General features: G+C 34.1%; 1 protein-coding gene across 1 annotated transcript; it reads right to left on the minus strand.

The window, feature by feature from the left end:
* Positions 1-8,320: 8,320 nt before the first annotated feature.
* Positions 8,321-16,226, minus strand: LOC8282752 (protein TIC110, chloroplastic). The gene is made up of 15 exons (XM_002517682.4): positions 15,557-16,226; positions 15,259-15,318; positions 15,033-15,156; positions 14,815-14,883; positions 14,599-14,697; positions 14,332-14,398; positions 13,833-13,897; positions 13,666-13,760; positions 13,395-13,522; positions 13,198-13,298; positions 11,213-11,429; positions 10,881-11,035; positions 10,040-10,165; positions 8,956-9,942; positions 8,321-8,806 (listed from the first exon to the last, which is right to left on the minus strand). The coding sequence occupies exons 1-15, from the start codon at positions 16,078-16,080 to the stop codon at positions 8,564-8,566; spliced, it is 3,060 nt and encodes a 1,019-aa protein (XP_002517728.1). The 5' UTR covers positions 16,081-16,226; the 3' UTR covers positions 8,321-8,563.
* Between the last annotated feature and the right edge of the window lie 3,080 nt (positions 16,227-19,306).

A 19,306-nucleotide genomic window follows, 5' to 3' on the forward strand; every position in this document is an offset into this window, starting at 1 on the left:
CAAGGTGAAACTATTACAAGAATTCAAAACGAGCCTAGAAGAGAATACCCGTAGGGTCATGGATGATTTGGAGGATGACCAAGCAACCACTTTTGGTGGAGATGACCATCCTAGGAGACACAATAGGAGATCAAGGCAAGATGGTGTAGATCGCAACCTAGGCAGCATCAAAATGAAAATTCCTTCCTTTCAAGGAAAGAATGATCCTGATGTCTACTTGGAATGGGAGCAAAAGGTGGAGATGATCTTCGAATACCATAACTATTCGGAGGAGAAAAAGGTAAAACTTGCTGCCGTTGAGTTTTGTGATTACGCTAGTGTTTGGTGGCATCAATTGTGTAGGGAAAGGAGACGAAATGGAGAAAGACCCGTAGGGTCATGGATGGAGATAAAACGCATCATGAGGAAGAGGTTCATTCCTAACTATTACTATAGAGATTTGCATCAACGATTGCAAACTCTAAGGCAAGGAACCATGAGTGTGGAGGAGTACCACAAAGAAATGGAAATGGCTATGATTAAAGCAAATATGGAGGAGGATAGAGAAGCCACTATGGCAAGATTCTTGAATGGTCTAAACAAGAATATTGCTGATCTTGTGGAGTTACAACATTATGTGGAGCTTGAGGACATGGTGAATGTGGCCATGAAAATTGAAAGGCAACTCAAGCGAAAAGGTGCAAGTAAGTTTGATTCTAAACTTAATTCGAGTTCTAGTTCTTCTAATTGGAAATCGAATTGGAGTAAAAAGGATGATAAATTTGCTAAGCCTAAAGTGGATGAGAATAAGAATAAAAATGAAATAGGCAGCAAAAATAAAGTTGAGAATCAAGCTAATCAATCTAGAAGCTTGAAGTGTTTTAAGTGTCTTGAACATGGTCATTATGCACGTGATTGCCCTAATAAGAGGACCATGATTGTTAGAGATGGAATTGTTGAATCTGAAAGTGAAAATGAAAATGATGATGAGAATGATGACATGCCAACTTTAGAGGATGTTAGTGATGTTGAGTATGCTAAAGGGGATGTGTTAATAGTACAACGCACACTTAGTTTGCAATGTAAACACGATGAACATGGAGAGCAGCGTGAGAATTTGTTTCATACTCATTGTTTAATTACTAATAAGTTATGTAATATGATTGTTGATAGCAGAATTTGTACTAATGTTGCTAGTACTTTGCTTGTGGAGAAATTGAAATTACCAACTACCAAACACCCAAGGCCTTACAAGTTGCAATGGTTGAATGATAGTGGTGTTGTGAAGGTAAATAAACAAGTGCTAATTTCTTTTTTCATTGGGAGATATAAGGATGAGGTGCTTTGTGATGTGGTTCCCATGTATGCCGGACATGTTTTATTGGGAAGACCTTGGCAATATGATAGGCGTGTGATTTATGATGGGTTCAAGAATCGATATTCCTTGACTATTGATGGACAAAAGTTCAATCTTGGACCATTACCTCCCAAGGCCATTTTTGATGATGAAGTGAGAATTAAACAACAATATGAAGAGCTTGAATCTTCATATGGGGAATATCAGGGGAGGGAGCAAGAAATAGTGAAAAAAGAAAAAGGTGAGGTAAGTGGTAAAAGTGAGTGTAATGGGAAACACAAGGTGAGAGAAAACAAAGGAGATGAGAGTGAAAGAAAGATGAATGTGTATGTAAAGCCAAGTGATGTGAGGAGAACACTAACCTTGAGGCAGCCCTTACTTATACTCATGTACAAGGAAGTTTTGATGATTTCTAATGATCTTAATAAGAATTTGCCTAGTGTTGTTCTTGAGCTTTTGCAGGAATATGAAGAGCTATTTCCCGAAGATGTGCCTAAAGGATTACCACCAATTCGAGGAATTGAACATCAAATTGATTTCATTCCGGGTGCAAGCATACCTAATAGGCCAGCATATAGATGCAACCCCAAGGAGACAAAAGAAATCCAAAGGCAAGTGAGTGAGCTTATGGATAAGGGTTACGTAAGAGAAAGCATGAGTCCTTGTGCGGTTCCTGTAATTTTAGTGCCTAAGAAAGATGGTTCATGGAGGATGTGTGTTGATTGTCGTGCCGTCAACAAAATAATGGTAAAGTATCGACATCCTATACCTAGGCTAGATGACATGTTGGATGAATTGCACGGTGCTTGTGTGTTTTCTAAAGTGGATTCAAAATCTGGATATCATCAAATAAGAATGCGTGAGGGTGATGAATGGAAAACCGCTTTCAAAATAAAACATGGATTATATGAGTGGTTAGTCATGCCGTTTGGTTTAACTAATGCTCCAAGTACTTTTATGCGATTGATGAATCATGTTTTGCGCGCTTTCATTGGAAAGTTTGTAGTGGTTTATTTTGATGATATTCTTGTGTATAGCAAATCTTTAGATGAGCATGTAATACACTTAAAGCTGGTTTTTGATGTGTTAAGGCAAGAGACATTATATGCTAATCTTAAGAAATGCACTTTTTGCACTAATGAAATTACTTTTCTTGGATATATTGTTAATGACAAGGGAATTCATGTTGATCAAGAAAAAGTAAAAGTAATTAGAGAGTGGACAAAACCTACTAGTGTGCATGATGTTAGGAGTTTTCATGGTCTTGCTAGCTTTTATAGGAGATTCATTAAGGATTTCTCTACAATTCGCACCTTTAACTGAATGCATTAAAAAGAATGTGGGTTTCAAGTGGGGAAAAGAACAAGATGATGCTTTTAACTTGCTAAAAGAAAAACTTAGTTCAGCACCTTTACTTGCTTTGCCTGACTTTGCTAAAACCTTTAAGGTTGAGTGTGATGCAAGTGGAATAGGTATTGGTGGAGTCTTGATGCAAGAAGGAAGACCAATTGCGTTCTTTAGTGAGAAGCTAAGTGGAGCAAGTCTAAACTACCCAACTTATGACAAAGAGTTTTATGCTTTGGTAAGAGTTTTAGAGACATGGCGTACTATCTTTGGTATAAGGAATTCATTATACACACCGACCATGAGTTTTGAAATATCTCGAAAGGACAAGGGAAGCTAAGCCGTAGGCATGCTAAATGGGTGGAATTTATTGAATCCTTTCCATACATCATCAAGTACAAACAAGGTAAAGAGAATGTTGTTGCCGATGCTCTATCTAGAAGGTATGCTCTAATTTCTACACTTGATGCAAAATTATTGGGTTTTGAGTTCATTAACGAATTTTATAATTCAGACCATGATTTTGCTAATGTATATGGGGCATGTGAGAGAGGGGGGTTTGACAAGTTCTATAGACATGATGGTTTTCTTTTTAAAGAAAATAAGTTATGCGTGCCTCAATCTTCTTTAAGAGAGTTGCTTGTGAGGGAGGCACATGGTGGGGGTTTGATGGGGCACTTTGGTGTGAGAAAGACTTTAGATGTTTTAGAAAATCATTTCTTTTGGCCACAAATGAAAAGAGATGTTCAAAAAATATGTGAGAGATGCATCACTTGTAAACAAGCTAAATCTAAAGTGATGCCTCATGGGTTGTATACTCCACTTCCCATACCTAATGAACCTTGGGTAGACATTTCTATGGACTTTGTTCTAGGATTACCTAGGTCAGGGGGAGGAAAAGATTCTATTTTTGTTGTTGTTGACAGGTTTAGCAAAATGGCACATTTCATTCCATGCCACAAGACAGATGATGCAACTCATATTGCGGGGTTGTTCTTCGAAAGAAATTGTAAGATTGCATGGGGTTCCAAGGACAATTGTCGTTGATAGAGATGTCAAGTTCCTTAGCCACTTTTGGAAGACACTTTGGAGCAAGATGGGAACAAAGCTTCTATTCTCAACAACTTGTCATCCACAAACGGATGGACAAACGGAGGTGGTTAATAGGACTCTCTCACAACTATTGAGGGCAATAATTCAAAGAAATTTGAAGAATTGGGAAGAATGTTTGCCACATGTTGAGTTTGCATACAATAGGAGTATTCATGGTACAACAAATTGTTCACCTTTTGAGATTGTATATGGGTTCAAGCCATTAACTCCAATGGATTTATTGCCATTACCTATTGATAAGGCTAATTTTGAAGGCAAGCAAAAAGCTGAATTTGTTAAAAGCTTACATGAGAATGTGCGTACTCAAATAGAGAAAAAAAATCAACAATATCAAAAGCAACACAACAAGGGGAGAAAGAAAGTTGTATTTGAACCGGGTGACTGGGTTTGGGTACATTTGAGAAAGGAAAGATTTCCAAGCCAAAGGAAGTCTAAATTAATGCCAAGAGGGGATGGGCCATTCCAAGTCCTTGAAAGAATTAATGACAATGCCTATAAGATAGATTTGCCAAGTGAGTATGGCAATGTGAGTGCTTCTTTTAATGTTGCTGATCTTTCTTTATTTGATATAGGTGATGAAGTTGACAATGAGGCTGATTCGAGGACGAATCCTTACGAGGAGAGAGGGAATGATGCAATAAAGACAAGAATTACAAATGATCCTTTAAGCTTTCAAGGAGGTCCTAATGACAAGATCCAAGTCCAAAAGGATGCAAGAAGCTTTGTTGGGCTTAATTAAAGACATTTGGAGTGTTCAAACACAACAAGGCTCAGTCCAAGATTTAGGATTGCAAAAAAGATCCAAAATCATCAATTTAGTGCAATAAGTTTGGGCTGAACTCATAGGTCCAATAAGATTCATTTGAAGCCTTTTTTTATTTTCATTTTATTAGGTTTTTCTTAAGTTATGGTGTGATTAGTTGTCTTTTAGAGTTACAAAATAGATGCACATAATTAGTCATAATTTGGAGTTACAAAATGGATGCACATAATTAGTTGTCATTTGGGAGTTACAAAAATGAGTGACATCAATGTAAAAACAGCCACTTTTAATAAGTTTTAAGGGGAATTAAAGGGAAAAACGTGGGGAAGCTCAAAAGACATCCATTTAGGTTTCTTTGTCTTGTTTTGGCTATAAATATCAAAGCCAAATCCATTTGTAAAGATATAATTTTTGAATGATAATCTTTGTTTGCTCTTTGTGAGTGTTTTTGCTTAAGTTCTTGCATAAACTTTGAACTTATCAAACTATTTTTAGTTTGTGGCGTTCTCTAACCAAAATCTTGTGTTTGATTCATAACTTATCAAATCATACTTGGTTTGTGGCGTTTGGAGTTGAATTCAAGTGCTAGTTTCATTGTTGGAACTAGTTTTTCCTATCTTCACTTGAGGAGATCCTTGGGTTTTGGAATCATCTTGATTGGAGGGTGTTTTTCTTGCATTCCATATGTATCATAACTCATTAGTTATTGGGGTGTGTGGTTGCTAAGATGATGATTTCCTATCATCTTATATAAATTACAAGGACCAAATAGAATATATAGCATCAACTTTGTTGACATATTTTGTATACATGCGCCCACCTCAGCATGAAAGTGTTTGAAAATAGTCGAATATACAAATTCAGATATCTAAATGGTTTTTCTCTAGAAGTTAAAAGGGGAAAATTGACTTTTTTTGTACAAATTGAAGTGCATGTAGATATATTCTGCCAATCTCTTTTCTTTTCTTTTTGTGTACAAGTTGAAATGTATGCAGATGTATTCCGCTAATTTCTTTTTCTCCTAATGCAATCTTTATTTGACACATTATGCTAAAAAGATTTATTTCAACTTTTAATCGTTCTGTGATATTCTTAAAATTAACTTCAAAAAATTATTTTTATAGATATATTATATTGCCTTAAAATATTTAAGGCACAACATCTACTTTATATCTATTTATATATATTTTAGAATAGTCATGACATTATTTGAGATACAAACTAATATCAATAATAAGTATTTAATATTATATATATTTATTAATTATTTAATTTATGTTAAAAACTAGGATAAATACATCTTTGGCACTCTTCACTTTTATTATTTTTGACAATTCGCCGTTGTATTTTTATTTGTCCATATTGAGTTCTTCCACTTTAATTTTTATTGACATTAGGTTCTTTTTAAATGGCGAATTAATGCGTGTATTCCACGTCATGTTAATGAGAGTGTACATAATTTTTTGAGTTTTCTTTATTATACTTTTTATAAATATTTGCCCCTTGTATCTTTATTCGATAATAAATTCTTATATTTTTATTTTTAGAACAATAACCCCTTGAAATTTATTATTTAAAATTCAATTAACAATAAATAATAAGAATATCATAATCTAATTTAACTTATTATTTTAATTAATAATATTTATAGAACTAGTCAAACTATAAATCTATTACTAAAATACTCAAATACTAATGACCAACTAAAATGTATCTTCTGTATTATCGCCACTGCTAGCATAGATGTTGATTTTCCAAATATCGTCATTACTTTTTCTCCGGAAAAAAAAATTCACGACCCTTAGGCCTTATACCTCCACATGGCATTACTTTGTCAGGCTTTCGCCTCACTAACTAGCTAATCTTACACGAGCCTCTTCTCCGACATATTCCTTCTTTTCCTCCTCAACCTAAGGGGTACTAGCAACTGTTTCCGGTTACTGTTCCTCTCCCTGCATATTAGTTGGTTATTAATATTTGTGTATTTTATTAATAGATTTGTGGTTTAACTAATTTTTTAAATATTACTAAATAAACTAATAAGTAAAGTTAAATTATAATTTTTTTACTAAATAAATTTTAAAGGATTGTTATTGCTAAAAATAAGAGTATAAGGACTTATTGTCAAAAAAATAAAAGTACAAAGGACAAATAAAAAGTATAATAAAAAAACTTCAAGAGTCGTTGACACTTTCATCAGTGCAGCGTGCCATACACACACTAACTTACCATTAAAAATAAAGCCTAATGTCAATAAAATTTAAAATGCAATGACTCAATGTGGAAAAATAAAATTGCAAAAGGGAATAATCAAAACCAATAAATTAACAGGGGATCAAATATGCATTTATCCTAAAAACTATAATAACCAAAATAAAAATTGACTAATGTGATAGTATAAAATATAACGAATTTAGAAATTAGATATGAATATAAAATTAAATTATAAATAAAATAATATATAACATACTAATACAATATTAATCAATTTCCGTGTGCGGCTATTAAACTAATTATGCAAGTAAAGCAAAGCTAAAAAGCTGTACTTTTAGCCTTTAGAGTATTTCTAATAATGCTTTATATGTCTATTTTTTATTTTTTTATTAGAAAAAAACTCCTAAGAATATTTTATCTTTTCATTTTCAAGATTCATATATAAAATTTATATTGAGATGGGTCATTAAATAAAAATAAAAATATTTAATAATTTCATAAAATAAAATTCTTAGATTTTCAAATTAAATTCTGTAAAGTGTACAAAAAGACATAAACTTCTACTATATAACAAAACAATATAAAAAAATAGCTAAATGTATTTATTAAAATATTATATTAAATACTAACTTATTAAATATATTCTTATATTATTATTTTTATCACAATTATCTAGGAGAGTAATGTGCATGAGAAATAAAATTAATATATATAAAAATATAAATAATTTTAATGCTAAATTAGACCAACAATAAATAAATAAATAACTTTTATATTGTAATAAATTATAAATATTTTAAGTCATGCTTTACCCAATGATAATAATTGTAGGTATATTTCAAAAAACATATACTATGCTGCATTAAAAGTTTGAATTTAACTTGATTCCAAAAAGAAGTTTAAGATTGACTAAATTATTTATATATATTGATTTGGCATATTCCACATCTTTCAACTTGTATATATAATTATGTGTTAGTTTGGACACCTCCAAGGTCAAATTTTAGAATCATTACATATATAGTAATTTGTTCGTATGGACACCTCAAAAGTCAAAATATTCTTAGAATTTGATATCTATTATCTCATCTCAATGTAATGATTTTTAAAATTATATTCATTTCTTCTCTCAATGTAAATACTTATTTTTTGCCATATTTTAGTTTACTATATTAAAATAGTTCATAATCTTTATACCATTTTTATAATAAAAATAATTAAGTTAAAATTAAAAAAAAAATTACGACTTACTAAACTTGTTTTAATATGATTAGATTCATTTAAAGAAAAATAGATTAAATTCAAAACGTTTCTATAAAATTAACTCGATAATAAACGAGACAAACTTGCACTACTCGAAATTCAGCTCCACTTGGTTTATTTTCAGCTCTACCCACATCGCCAGTAGAATTTAACTTGACCTAAATTGATCCTAGCTTAGCAAAATATGCCATCTAAAAGTGATAACTAAGAAAAGAAAAGACCAAATATGACATACTTAGTATCAGAAATATGATGCACTTAGCAGCAAAGTAACTGATGATCTTCAATTGAGTTGAAACTTGAAATTGCATTTCAGATGCAGAACATTAGGAATTTATTGAAAGCAAGAACAAATACCCTCACATACTATTTCGTTCAACAAACCTATTCATAATTTAGCGCCTATCAAAATTTCATCAACTTTATGTTACATCAAGAACAATTCTCTCCAAGGAATCAGAATCTTTCATTGGGCAGAAAATAAAAGTTTGTTGCCAGATCCACATACCCTAACACAACTATCACAGCAGTTAGAATACAAACTTTTCTTCCTCGGCTCCAACTGATGGTACTCTATCTTTCATCTCCCGGAGAGCAGCAGCTGTGGAATCACTTATTCCCAGCAGATACTGCAAGCGGGACAGCTTTTCCGGCGCCGGGTCGTTTTTCATATAAATGGTAAATAAATCAGCTAGCTCCTCTGGCACATCCCATGTCAATAGCTCAGAAGGCACAGCTTTATCACAGGCCAGCAAGTCATTAAGAGTGGAAACCTGCAAAAGGAAAGAAAGACCTCAAATCTAACCCTCTTGAATTTTCAAACAGATAAGTCTATTTTGACTTCATAAATACCATATTGAATGAAATATCTAAAAAAGCCAAAGAGAACCTATTGTAGTATATATGTTCATGGGATCCTTACCACTCCTTGATGATTTCTCTGCCTCAGGAGTGCCACAGCCTGGATTAGCGAATTTGATAGTCTACCTTTTGCAAGCATATGAACAACACCTTTTGCCTTCTCAGCATTGATGTTGAGATCCGCAGGGATTTTCTCGTAGACCTCTTCTTCATCAAATTCGCCAGTACCTGATGAGAAAATTTCATCCACTGTTTTTTTGAACAGGTTCTCCCGCAATCTCTCAGATATCATGCTATCCAAGTCAACACTTGCTTCCTTCAGTTCTCTTATCTGCTGCATGTTAAGCCGTCCACGACTGATGGCAGTTTCAAGGGCAGCTGACATTTTTGTTGTTGTAATGCTCTTTATTACCTTTTGTGCATACTCTGGTGGCAAGCCAACTTGCTTCTGCACCTCATTAAGCTGATCGATCCTGGCTTTTGTCAATTGTCCATCAGCTAAAATCACCTCAGCTTGTTGCCTAAAAGCCTGCTCAGCAAGGCTCCTGTGTACTTCCACAATTTCCTTAACGGTCAAACCCAAAATGCCACCGAGTTGATTTAAGAAAACATACTCTGAATCATCCTTCTTTGTGGTGATCTGAGCACCAAATGGAATCCTGGTCACCTCCCCAGTTAGACAGTATAGCAAGTATGTCTTATAGAGATCAGTCCTATCTCTTTCAGGAAGATCATCTCTGACATTTATCTCTGTCTGGCCTGGCTTCCCCATCTTGGCAGCAAGTTCCTCACTAGGTTTTTTTATTTTCTTAAGTGTCTCAATGGACTCCCATTCTTCATCATCCCATTCCTCATCCTCTTCAATTTGTTTTTCTTCCTCCTTAGGCTCCTCTGGTTGAGTATCAGAAGATTCCCCTTTTATGTCAGCCACCAGTTCAGTCACAACTAAAGTATTGAAGGCAATCATTTTCTTTAGTTCTTTTGCAGCCTCAGTACGATTGTCAGCTGTCCGTGCTCGCTTTATATAATTCATGAAAATCTTTCGGACCTGCATCGAATATCACAAATGCAACTAACGGTAAATGTCAAGAAATATTTTGAAACATCAATTTTAATTCTGTAATGCAATCTGAATGTATTCTCACAGCTTTGCTGGCAATTGACATAGCAGCCTCCCGTGTTAATCGCAACCCATGAGCAGCCTTCCTTACTGCCTGCTTCACATCAATATCATAGCCGTCAACACCTGAAGCAATTGCTTCCTTGACCACCTGAAAGGAAACTACCAGGGTCAGCATAGATTAACTAATTTAACAATTAGCCAGTATGAACCAGCATCATTGGCTCATTTCACAGCATGTGTTGGAAATCTTTTCAATTTCAGACGAGCCAGTAAATCTGTCACTGTTACCGGAAAAGGAGGACAAAAAAGCCAAAAGAGGCAGAACTCCAATAGTGAGTAATTTGTCACTATTATATTAAGATGATGACAGGAAAGCCAAAAGGTGCAGAACTCTAAACAGTAAGCGCATTGGCGAGATCCTTGCCTTGGATGAAGTACAAATATCAAAATTTCATAATAAAAACCCCCAAAGAAAACCAGCAATTAAATGAACAAATTCCAACCAAGAAGAAGTATATCATTACAATGCTTAAGGTGGGCCATAATACTAGTCATATTAACCTCATATGGTTCTAATCCTCCACAAAAATCACATCGCCTTACCTCTCTGCTTACCACATTAATAGGTTAGATTTTACTAATTGCTACTGATTTTGAATACCTAATCATTGGATCTCACATGAGAACAAACAGCCTAATATCCAAAGTGGCAACTAATCCATCATAATCATAATTTTCTACAATTATTATGCATACATCCAATACTCAAACCACATCTGATCCTAGATCCAATTTGAAACACAAAACAATAAGAAAAACCATAAGAGTGGATATATGGAAGACCGTAAATAGAAAAACACTACCTTTTCAAACAGACTGCCACAGATGTCCGAGTGACATGCATCAATAGTCTGCTGAGGAATGCAGAGCATAACACGCAAACGGTTCAAAGCAACAACATCCTCCTCACTAAGCTCTCCATCAGCCACTAATTGCTGGAGCTTTTGCCGGTAAATTTCTTCAAAATATGACAGGAACAACTCAGTTTTAGAAGACAATACTCAACTTGACTCAATTATATCTTAATCTAACCATCCTGTCTAATAGATTACAAGTGAGACTGAAGAACAGCAACAAATAAATCAAGAAAATAATAAAGGCCTAAACATGAAAGTTCAATACTTGGTATCATTACCTTCATGTATCTCAGTAGCCTTTTGTGCATCAAAGTGCAATTCTTCACAGAGATTTTGAAGGAAGGCAGCTTTGCTTTCTGCCATTCCCAAATCACCACTGGAAACTGACTGTGCAAGTCGTTTACGGTATGCCTTTGAGGTGACATCAAGCGTAATTGCTTCCGCCTCCCTCTTCCCCAAACCAAATATGTTCCTCAACTGATTCAATGCAGCAAGCTATAAAAACAAAAAAAAAAAAAAAAAGGGCACAGAAGGTTAAGGATCACAAGATCAAACTACATAAACAAGGGTATAAAAATTTTAAAGAAACACATAGATAATAAGCACCAAAAAAGCTCAAAATTCATAGAATTCACATCAAATATCAAAATAAACAATGATGAGGTATCACATGGAGAGTATTAATTCAAAATTCTGATACACTCACTGAAATAATGAAATAGAACTATGCTTTCCATAAGGAGGCATTAGAAGAAAATAGTCTATAGATGGTTACAGAAAATGTACCATTCTCAAATTCAAAACAATGAGGAAGTGACAGTTAGATTTCTTTATCAGTGTAGTAGTTTGGTAACATACAAATATAAGATGATAGAATGATATCAACCAGGAACTATGACTCTTCTAATAGCAATCATACTTCCGCTTTCTTTTCTTAATATCCTATCATAAGGATTAATGCATTTCACTTAACAGCAAAATACTATGCAAATCCCTGCAGTCCAAGCAATCACTTCATGAGAAAAAAATAATCAATTGCAACCTCAAAAAATATAATTATAATCCTTCTTGCACTTGGCCAAGTACTAGATAATTGAATCTAAAAGCAAAGTCCTCCAAAAAAATAAAATGGTCAATAACATAAAATCTACTTTTGCTTTGTTTATTCATCATTGGGACTACAGTTAAAAGTCAGTGACATGACAGTTGAAGCAGTAAAGGGGAGAATACCACTTTATTCAGTGAGTTATGTGCATGCAAATGCAATTTAATAAAAACTATGAACCGGACCTTAATAGGGTGTTGTCAACAATATACCTGCGGAAAAATAGGGGGCCATTAATTAATTGAAATGACCCACTACATGGAAATTTTTATCTTTTCCTTACATAAAATTGAAATATGCTAATCAGCTAGGGGAACACCATTCAGTACTTGTTAAATTCCAACATGATACAAACACAATAATTTACCCCAGCACATGGCAGCAAATATTTCTTTATAACAATAAAGCAAGACAATAAAAAAGGGAACAGTGGACATTATTAGTAATTCACTGTTAAGAAAATATAAAGAAACATTACCACATTAACCTAGATATCAAAAACTCAAATTAACTATGACTTAATCTAAATCTACCTACATAGTATTCAAATCTGTCGAGATTTCTTAATGCTGCCAACTCACTATCACTATTTACCCCAAGACATCCTATGTCTACACCTTGAAATCTTCACTGCAGTGATGCACTCATTTTCAGCAGTGCATTTGTTACTCTACACTAGGCATATCTAAAGCATATTAAACACCACCCTTTCAACATAACTTTAGTAGGTACTACTTCCATATTTCTATAAAACTTATTTCATTTCTGATCCTCTCTTGTATATCAACATAACAATCTCCGAATCCTCATATCTGCATGTAAACTTTATAAATATATATTGTTTCTTTATCACTCAATACTCACTAACATAAGTCCTATTTTAGTTTAATAGACCTCCCATTTCAACTTAACCGGGATTCTACAATCTCAAAAAAACTTATCAGTTTCAGAATTTGAGGTCCACTTGATATTGTTCCATGGCAACCTTTTTCTTATTTTGTCAAGGACGTGCTGATGTGGTTAGCTTAGGTTCATAAATAGATTGTACTAATGATAATTTTCAAGTCTCATGGAAGAGTAACTGTGCCCACACTATAAAATTAAAAAAATAAGAAAAAATACTCAGCATGACAGGAAATGCAGACTAAGTTTATTCACCTTATTTTCTTCCATGCGACCACTAGATAAAGCATCAGTAATAAATGCTCTATAAAGGAGCTTTAAGTCATCCATCTTTCTTTCATTATCATACTCGCCACCTAGGCCAGAAAGTTTCATCAATTCCAGCTTGGATTAGAGATGCCAAAAATCATTCATGAAAAATAGTAAAGCAAAAGCTCCATTAGCTTTCTCACCTAGTACAGAAACTGGACCAACCCCACGAGCAAAGGAAGCTGCATCAGCATGATTCTTTAATGAAATAAGCTTACTGTTGAATGCCAATATCTTATCAAGTTCTTCCACAACCTGCTTGACACCATTGCTGTAAAACCTAATTTAATTAGATGAAGCTAAAGACATGCATTGCAATAATGAATGATACTGCCAAGTAGAACTTCCAGAGAAAGGAATATGCATTCTCTCATAATCAAGCACAAAGTTTTTATGAAGCAATGGCGATCATACACAGCTGTTGTCCGGGACTTCAGAACAGCCAATGCAGCTGATATATTTTCCTCAGCTAGTTTTATGGTCTGCTGCCTAAACAAGTCCTCTGCAAGCTGTATGATACACAACACACCATGTAAAGAACTCAACTATGAGTCAAACAGTAGAGCTATTTGATCAAGTACCTCATCAGAAAGTCGATACTGAAGCTGCGCCTGCCTGAGGCTTACAAGCTCCTCCGCGTTGACATCTATTTTAAAATGAAAAAAATATGTTACAGATTAACTAGTACAGTGAAATTTTCAACTCATCTTTTTGCAATTATTGTGGAAAAAAAATCAAAAACAAACACTAAACGCCAGTGTAGAAAGATATAAGAATCTAGATCATACTTCTCTAGAAGATGACAACCTTTCTGCCTTGACCCTTCACAAGGGTAGCAAATATACTGTGTACATCTTAAAATATTGCACATGGATTGCTTTTCACAGAAAGCATAATCAATTAATGATAATTACTGATAAAAATTGATAGCATTTTCATAGTGACCAACTATACAACATTAATTGTAGAATATAGTAATTCTAATCACAACAAAAACACTATTCTATGGATAAAGCTGAGCAACGATCAGCTAATGCATTGGACTCAAATATTAAAGACATCAATTCATATTGCATTTACCTCTGCTTACTGACTTTAGCTTTGAAGCATATAACCTCTGGGCATTATCACGGATTGCAATCTCAACCTGGTGGCATGAGAAAAGTGATTAAAGTTACAAACCCAAATGAAAAAACAAATTCTGAAAGTCTAAAAATCGGTAACCAATCCATACATGAGAACATGTGAAAGTTTAATGCATTTGAACATTTCACAAACTTATAAGTCGGATTATAAAATAAAGATATCATAATTGTAAAATAGACAATAAATAGAACAAATAAGTACCTGAGAGTCCGTAACCTTGAAAACACGCTTCCAAGGTAAAAGGAATGATGATGCCTCTCCAAAAACCAGAGTTGACACATAGATCAACTTCTGAAATGCCTGCACTGGAGAATCAGTAATCATGGTCAAGCTCCATATCTAGATTTAAACTCCCACATAAACAGCTCTCCAGAGTCAAAACTAAGACACATGCAAATGAAATCACAAATGACATACCCGACGCTGCTCTACATCACCATCACGATCTCCAGTTTCAAGCCTTTGCCTAAAAAGGCGCCTACCAATCTACAAGTGCAGAGGCAAAATAGTAGGTCAAGACATAAGTATATCCACTCATCATATTCAACTATCAATCTAATAGTTTATTTTCCAAACAGTGAATGTCAATGGTGCAAGGGCTATATAGAAGTTAAAAATTGTTAATGTGACAATACCTCAACATGCATGCTGGCGGCATCAGGATCATCAATGCCCATTGCACTTTTGAAGTTGATTATTGTTTCAACTTCATTTCCTTTAAGATCTTCATTCCCAGGAGGGAGGACAGATGAAACAAACCTATCGAGAAAAAGAAAGTTAGAAATTAGAAAGATTAATCTCTTTCAAATAAAACTACAATAAAAGAATAAATAAAAACTAATACAGTTGATTTGAACACACCGGCAGTACATATCACAAAGTTCGGCATTGAATGCCTCGTCCTGCTTGCTTACACCGTATCTAAGATAGCAAAGAAAATTAAAAGCATCATTAGCAACCAAAAACAAATGGAACTTTAAGTTTCACTCTCACATGTACGATAAATTACTCTTGAATCCACAGAAGGACACCAAGACGCATAAAAAATTCTAGTAATTAATTATCAAAACATATAATATTATTTCTAAGCATACACTTGCGCACCCAAAAAAAAAAAAAGACCAGCAGTAAAAGTTGAGCAAATGAAACAAAAGGAAACCTTTTGGCAATTTGTTCAACATCTTCCTTCTTAACTGCTTTGGGATCGTCGAATCCAGCAACATAATTATGCAAATCAGCAGCAGCGACTTCAGGGACACAAGAATTAATAGCATAGACGAAAGCACCACCGGCAGCACCCGCAGCAGCAGCACCACCCAAAGCCAAATTACGAGTCTTTCCAAACTTTAGACCTAATCCATAACCAGCCGCAACTGCTCCAGCAATAATAATAGCTGAACTAGCTAATCTAACAGGCGGTGACAAATTAGCCACCAAAGGCTGTAACCCAGTTAGCTCTTTCTTGCCTCCAAAAATGTTTTCATTGGTAGTAGTAGTAGTGGCAGTTGTTGTAGAATCATCGACGGCGGCATCGGAAGAGGAGTTGCGAGGGATGTAGACTCTGAAACGACGTCGTTTGAGAGAAGATGGAGTTGAGAGGCGGAGAGGAGAGGGAGAGAGAAAGGGAGAGAGAAAGGGAGAGGCTAAGGAGGAAGCTGTGGATGTGACGAGAGAGGGATTCATGGCTGTTCCTCCCTCACTGTGTCTGTGCGTGTGTAATTTGGAACTGAGGGTTTAAGGTAGAGCCGCAAAAGATAGACCAAAATTTGTACAATGGAGCGGAACGTTAGAGACGAGATGATGAGACGGCTAAACTTTATTATATTTAAACTTTGTCGCCACTCTCTATGCGCTGATAGCATGGTATTCTTTATAAAAAAGCATAATTTTTATTATAAAAACCATTTAAAGAAATATTTACAGTAAAATATTTTATTAAAAATTAAATAAAATTTTTATATATTATTTTATATCTTATTTTATTTTCATAGAAATTAATAATTTTTTTAAAAAAATTTATCAATAAAAAAATAAAATTATAAATACTAATTAAATCAAATACATAGAAATTTGTACTGCATTTATTAAATATAGAGTAAAGAGCTAAATTGACTAATATATTAGAGTGGAGTATTATTTTATGATATAACTCTTTAAAATAAAGAGTTTAACATATATAAAAAGTGTATTGGAGATGTTCTAAAGCATCTATAGCACCTCTAGACTTTACTTACTTTATCACTTTGCGGGGCGAGTACGGCTTGAAAAAATTCAGAGATTTAAAAATCTCTAGAATCATATTAAATATTGGAGATTTCAAAATTAGATCTCCAGAATCGTACTCTAGCATAAATATCTTTGTTCTGAATCTTAAAATTTTTTTGAGACAGTTCAGTACAGAATTGCGAATCTAATGAGACGGTCTGATTCGATACAATACGATATAAGGCAACAGAGATTTAAAAATTTTCTATTTTTAAATAATTAAGAATATTTTTTAGCTTAAATCAATTAGATTAAAGTTAATTTAAAATTATATAACATAAAATAAAATTACTACAATTACATTATCCTTGTATTCAACAACTAAATAATAGAGTTTCAATTCACCAAGCTAATAAAAAATTACATAATAAATAATATGTATTTAATAGTTTAAATTCATCAAATTGAATATTTACAATATTTCATTGTCCAACTGATAAACATATCTCATTTGACCCCTCTAATACGATATATTATTATTATATTAACATATTATTAATAAGAATTATTTATAAACATAATTAATGTGATATGAGCTGTGAGCGGCTGACTTATTTTTTTCTTAATACGAAAATTTTCCACTAATGTGTCCGGGGTCCGCTCTTCGTACTAGGCCCGTTTCGAAATGAGTCATTCGATTGAGGGCCCTAAGGAATTAAGAAATGGTCTTAAGACCATTTCAGAGAAAGAGTCGCCACCCAATGAGATCAGGACAGTTCGGGAGTGAGGATGACGGCTTTATACTCCTCGCAGAGAGCCTAAATTTTTCCCTTCCTAAAATCAGAGATCTAGGTTCGGAAAGTTAGGTACGAATAGGGAAGATTTTTGAAAGCATATTTATCTGCCTAGCCTCCACTAGAGTAGACGAGCCTTTGTCCATCCTAATAAAATTATCTTAGCCTAAGTGTACCCTATATTTATTTTTATTTATCAACTTTTTTTATCTTTTTTTTAGCATGTAAGGTAAGCAACCAAAATTCTAGCTTAAGGAGGGGGTACTTTGGTATCTCAACTAATCCTAGATGAGAAGCACATTAGTACCTTTTACTAGTCCTAATAGGGAGGCACTTTGGTGCCTTGGGTTTTATCTTGGCAATGTTATAGTATCCACATTATTTACATTTTATTATCCTAATCTGAGTGACAGATTCATGCTAGCCTTAGCATTTGAGGTGAGAACATGCGAGATGCAGGGGCTTACTTTGTTAAGCTTTCATTTTATTATCTTTGCATGTGGGTTGATCACATCATTTACTAAGTCCAATTTTATCCTTTATTCACATGTGAGGTGATTCTAAGCATGAATTTAAACATATATAGAAAAGGGAGGAAGGAGAATAGAGCCAGAAAGGGATTAAGGAAAATAGGGGGAGCAGTGAAGGAAAATACTACACATACAAATGGCCCCAGTGGCCTTAATACAAATCAAAAATTAGATAAGAACATAAACAAGTGGACTCTTGGTCCTCCTCGGGGAGCAGACCTCTTTGGGCTAACCACTCTGCATTTAGGGGTTAGGATTAAAGCGTAGCAAAAATACAATAAGCAAATTAAATGGACAAGCAATCTAATTAAAGTAGGCAAAAATAGAATAAAATTAAAAATAAGAGCAACGGACTAAAATAATAATAATAAAATATTTTATGTCTCATCATAGAGTTTGAGCTCGTGCTAATACAGGCTGAGCTTGCGCGAGGTTAGTCCCCCAAGACGGAAAACGGGATCACGGCGTCATTTTGAAGCTAACCCGTCTACTTCAAGAGGAGAGAGACTGAACTCACGAGAGCACAGGTTAAGCTCGGGCAAGGTCAAACCGTAAACTCTTAATTAATATAGAAATACTGTCGTTTAACCCCAGAAGCCTCTATTTGGGTTCAAATGGTCATTGGACTCGTGCGAGCAGAGGTGACCTTACGCGCGCTCAGAGTCCAGTCCCTAGAACACATTAAACTAAACTTAAAGGGGCTAAATGACGTCAGTTTGAAGCCTTAGGCTCCTTGACCTTGTGCAAGCTTAGTGGTTCAGACCCCTATAGCCGTCAAAACAATGTCGCTTCAGTCAAACAAAAAATGTACAATATACAAAACGACAATAAATCTAGAGGAAAGATGCTGACCTCGTGCGAGCATAGGTTAAGCTTGCACCAGTTCAGCCTACCCTAAAAATGGCAGAATTCTGAAAATATGGTTAAATAAATAAGTCAATAAAAAATTAGTAAAAAGACAAACAACACAAATTAAATCAAGCATGATGGGATGAAAAATAGACGTATTAAATGCAACAAAAGATGGAAAATTTGAATGCGATAAATGTTAAAAATACACAAAGAAAATAAGATTAAAACAAATGGATCTTTCGAGAAATTGAAAAAGAAAATGCAACCTTGTATAGGAGGAGATTGCCCAAGAAAAGAAATTAACTAGTTTTTATGTTTCTTCCAAAGGAAATTTTTTTTTACAAAGTTTGAAAGCTAGAAAGAAAAACCTTTTTTCCTTCACAAAATTTTAAGTTTGACACACTTGTAAATCCTAAAAATTCTAACCCTTGACACAAAGTCTTTCTTTGCCTTTTATAGGTTTTTCCAAGAAAAGGTCCTCTAGATGGATGAGCGAAACGTCAGCTGAAATCTAACTTTTGTCTAAGT

Source organism: Ricinus communis, chromosome 2 (assembly GCF_019578655.1).
Source record: "Ricinus communis isolate WT05 ecotype wild-type chromosome 2, ASM1957865v1, whole genome shotgun sequence".
NCBI classification, from domain to species: domain Eukaryota; kingdom Viridiplantae; phylum Streptophyta; class Magnoliopsida; order Malpighiales; family Euphorbiaceae; genus Ricinus; species Ricinus communis.

Bases quoted from the DNA above. Each gene is read 5' to 3' on its own strand.
- LOC8282752 (XM_002517682.4), bottom strand. From the start codon at position 16,080: ATGAATCCCTCTCTCGTCACATCCACAGCTTCCTCCTTAGCCTCTCCC. The intron at 11,036-11,212 runs GTAATGATACCA...CATATTTTGAAG, and splicing joins GGCTACTGAGATACATGAAG to AAATTTACCGGCAAAAGCTC. The intron at 10,166-10,880 runs GTAGTGTTTTTC...GTTTCCTTTCAG, and splicing joins GTGGCAGTCTGTTTGAAAAG to GTGGTCAAGGAAGCAATTGC.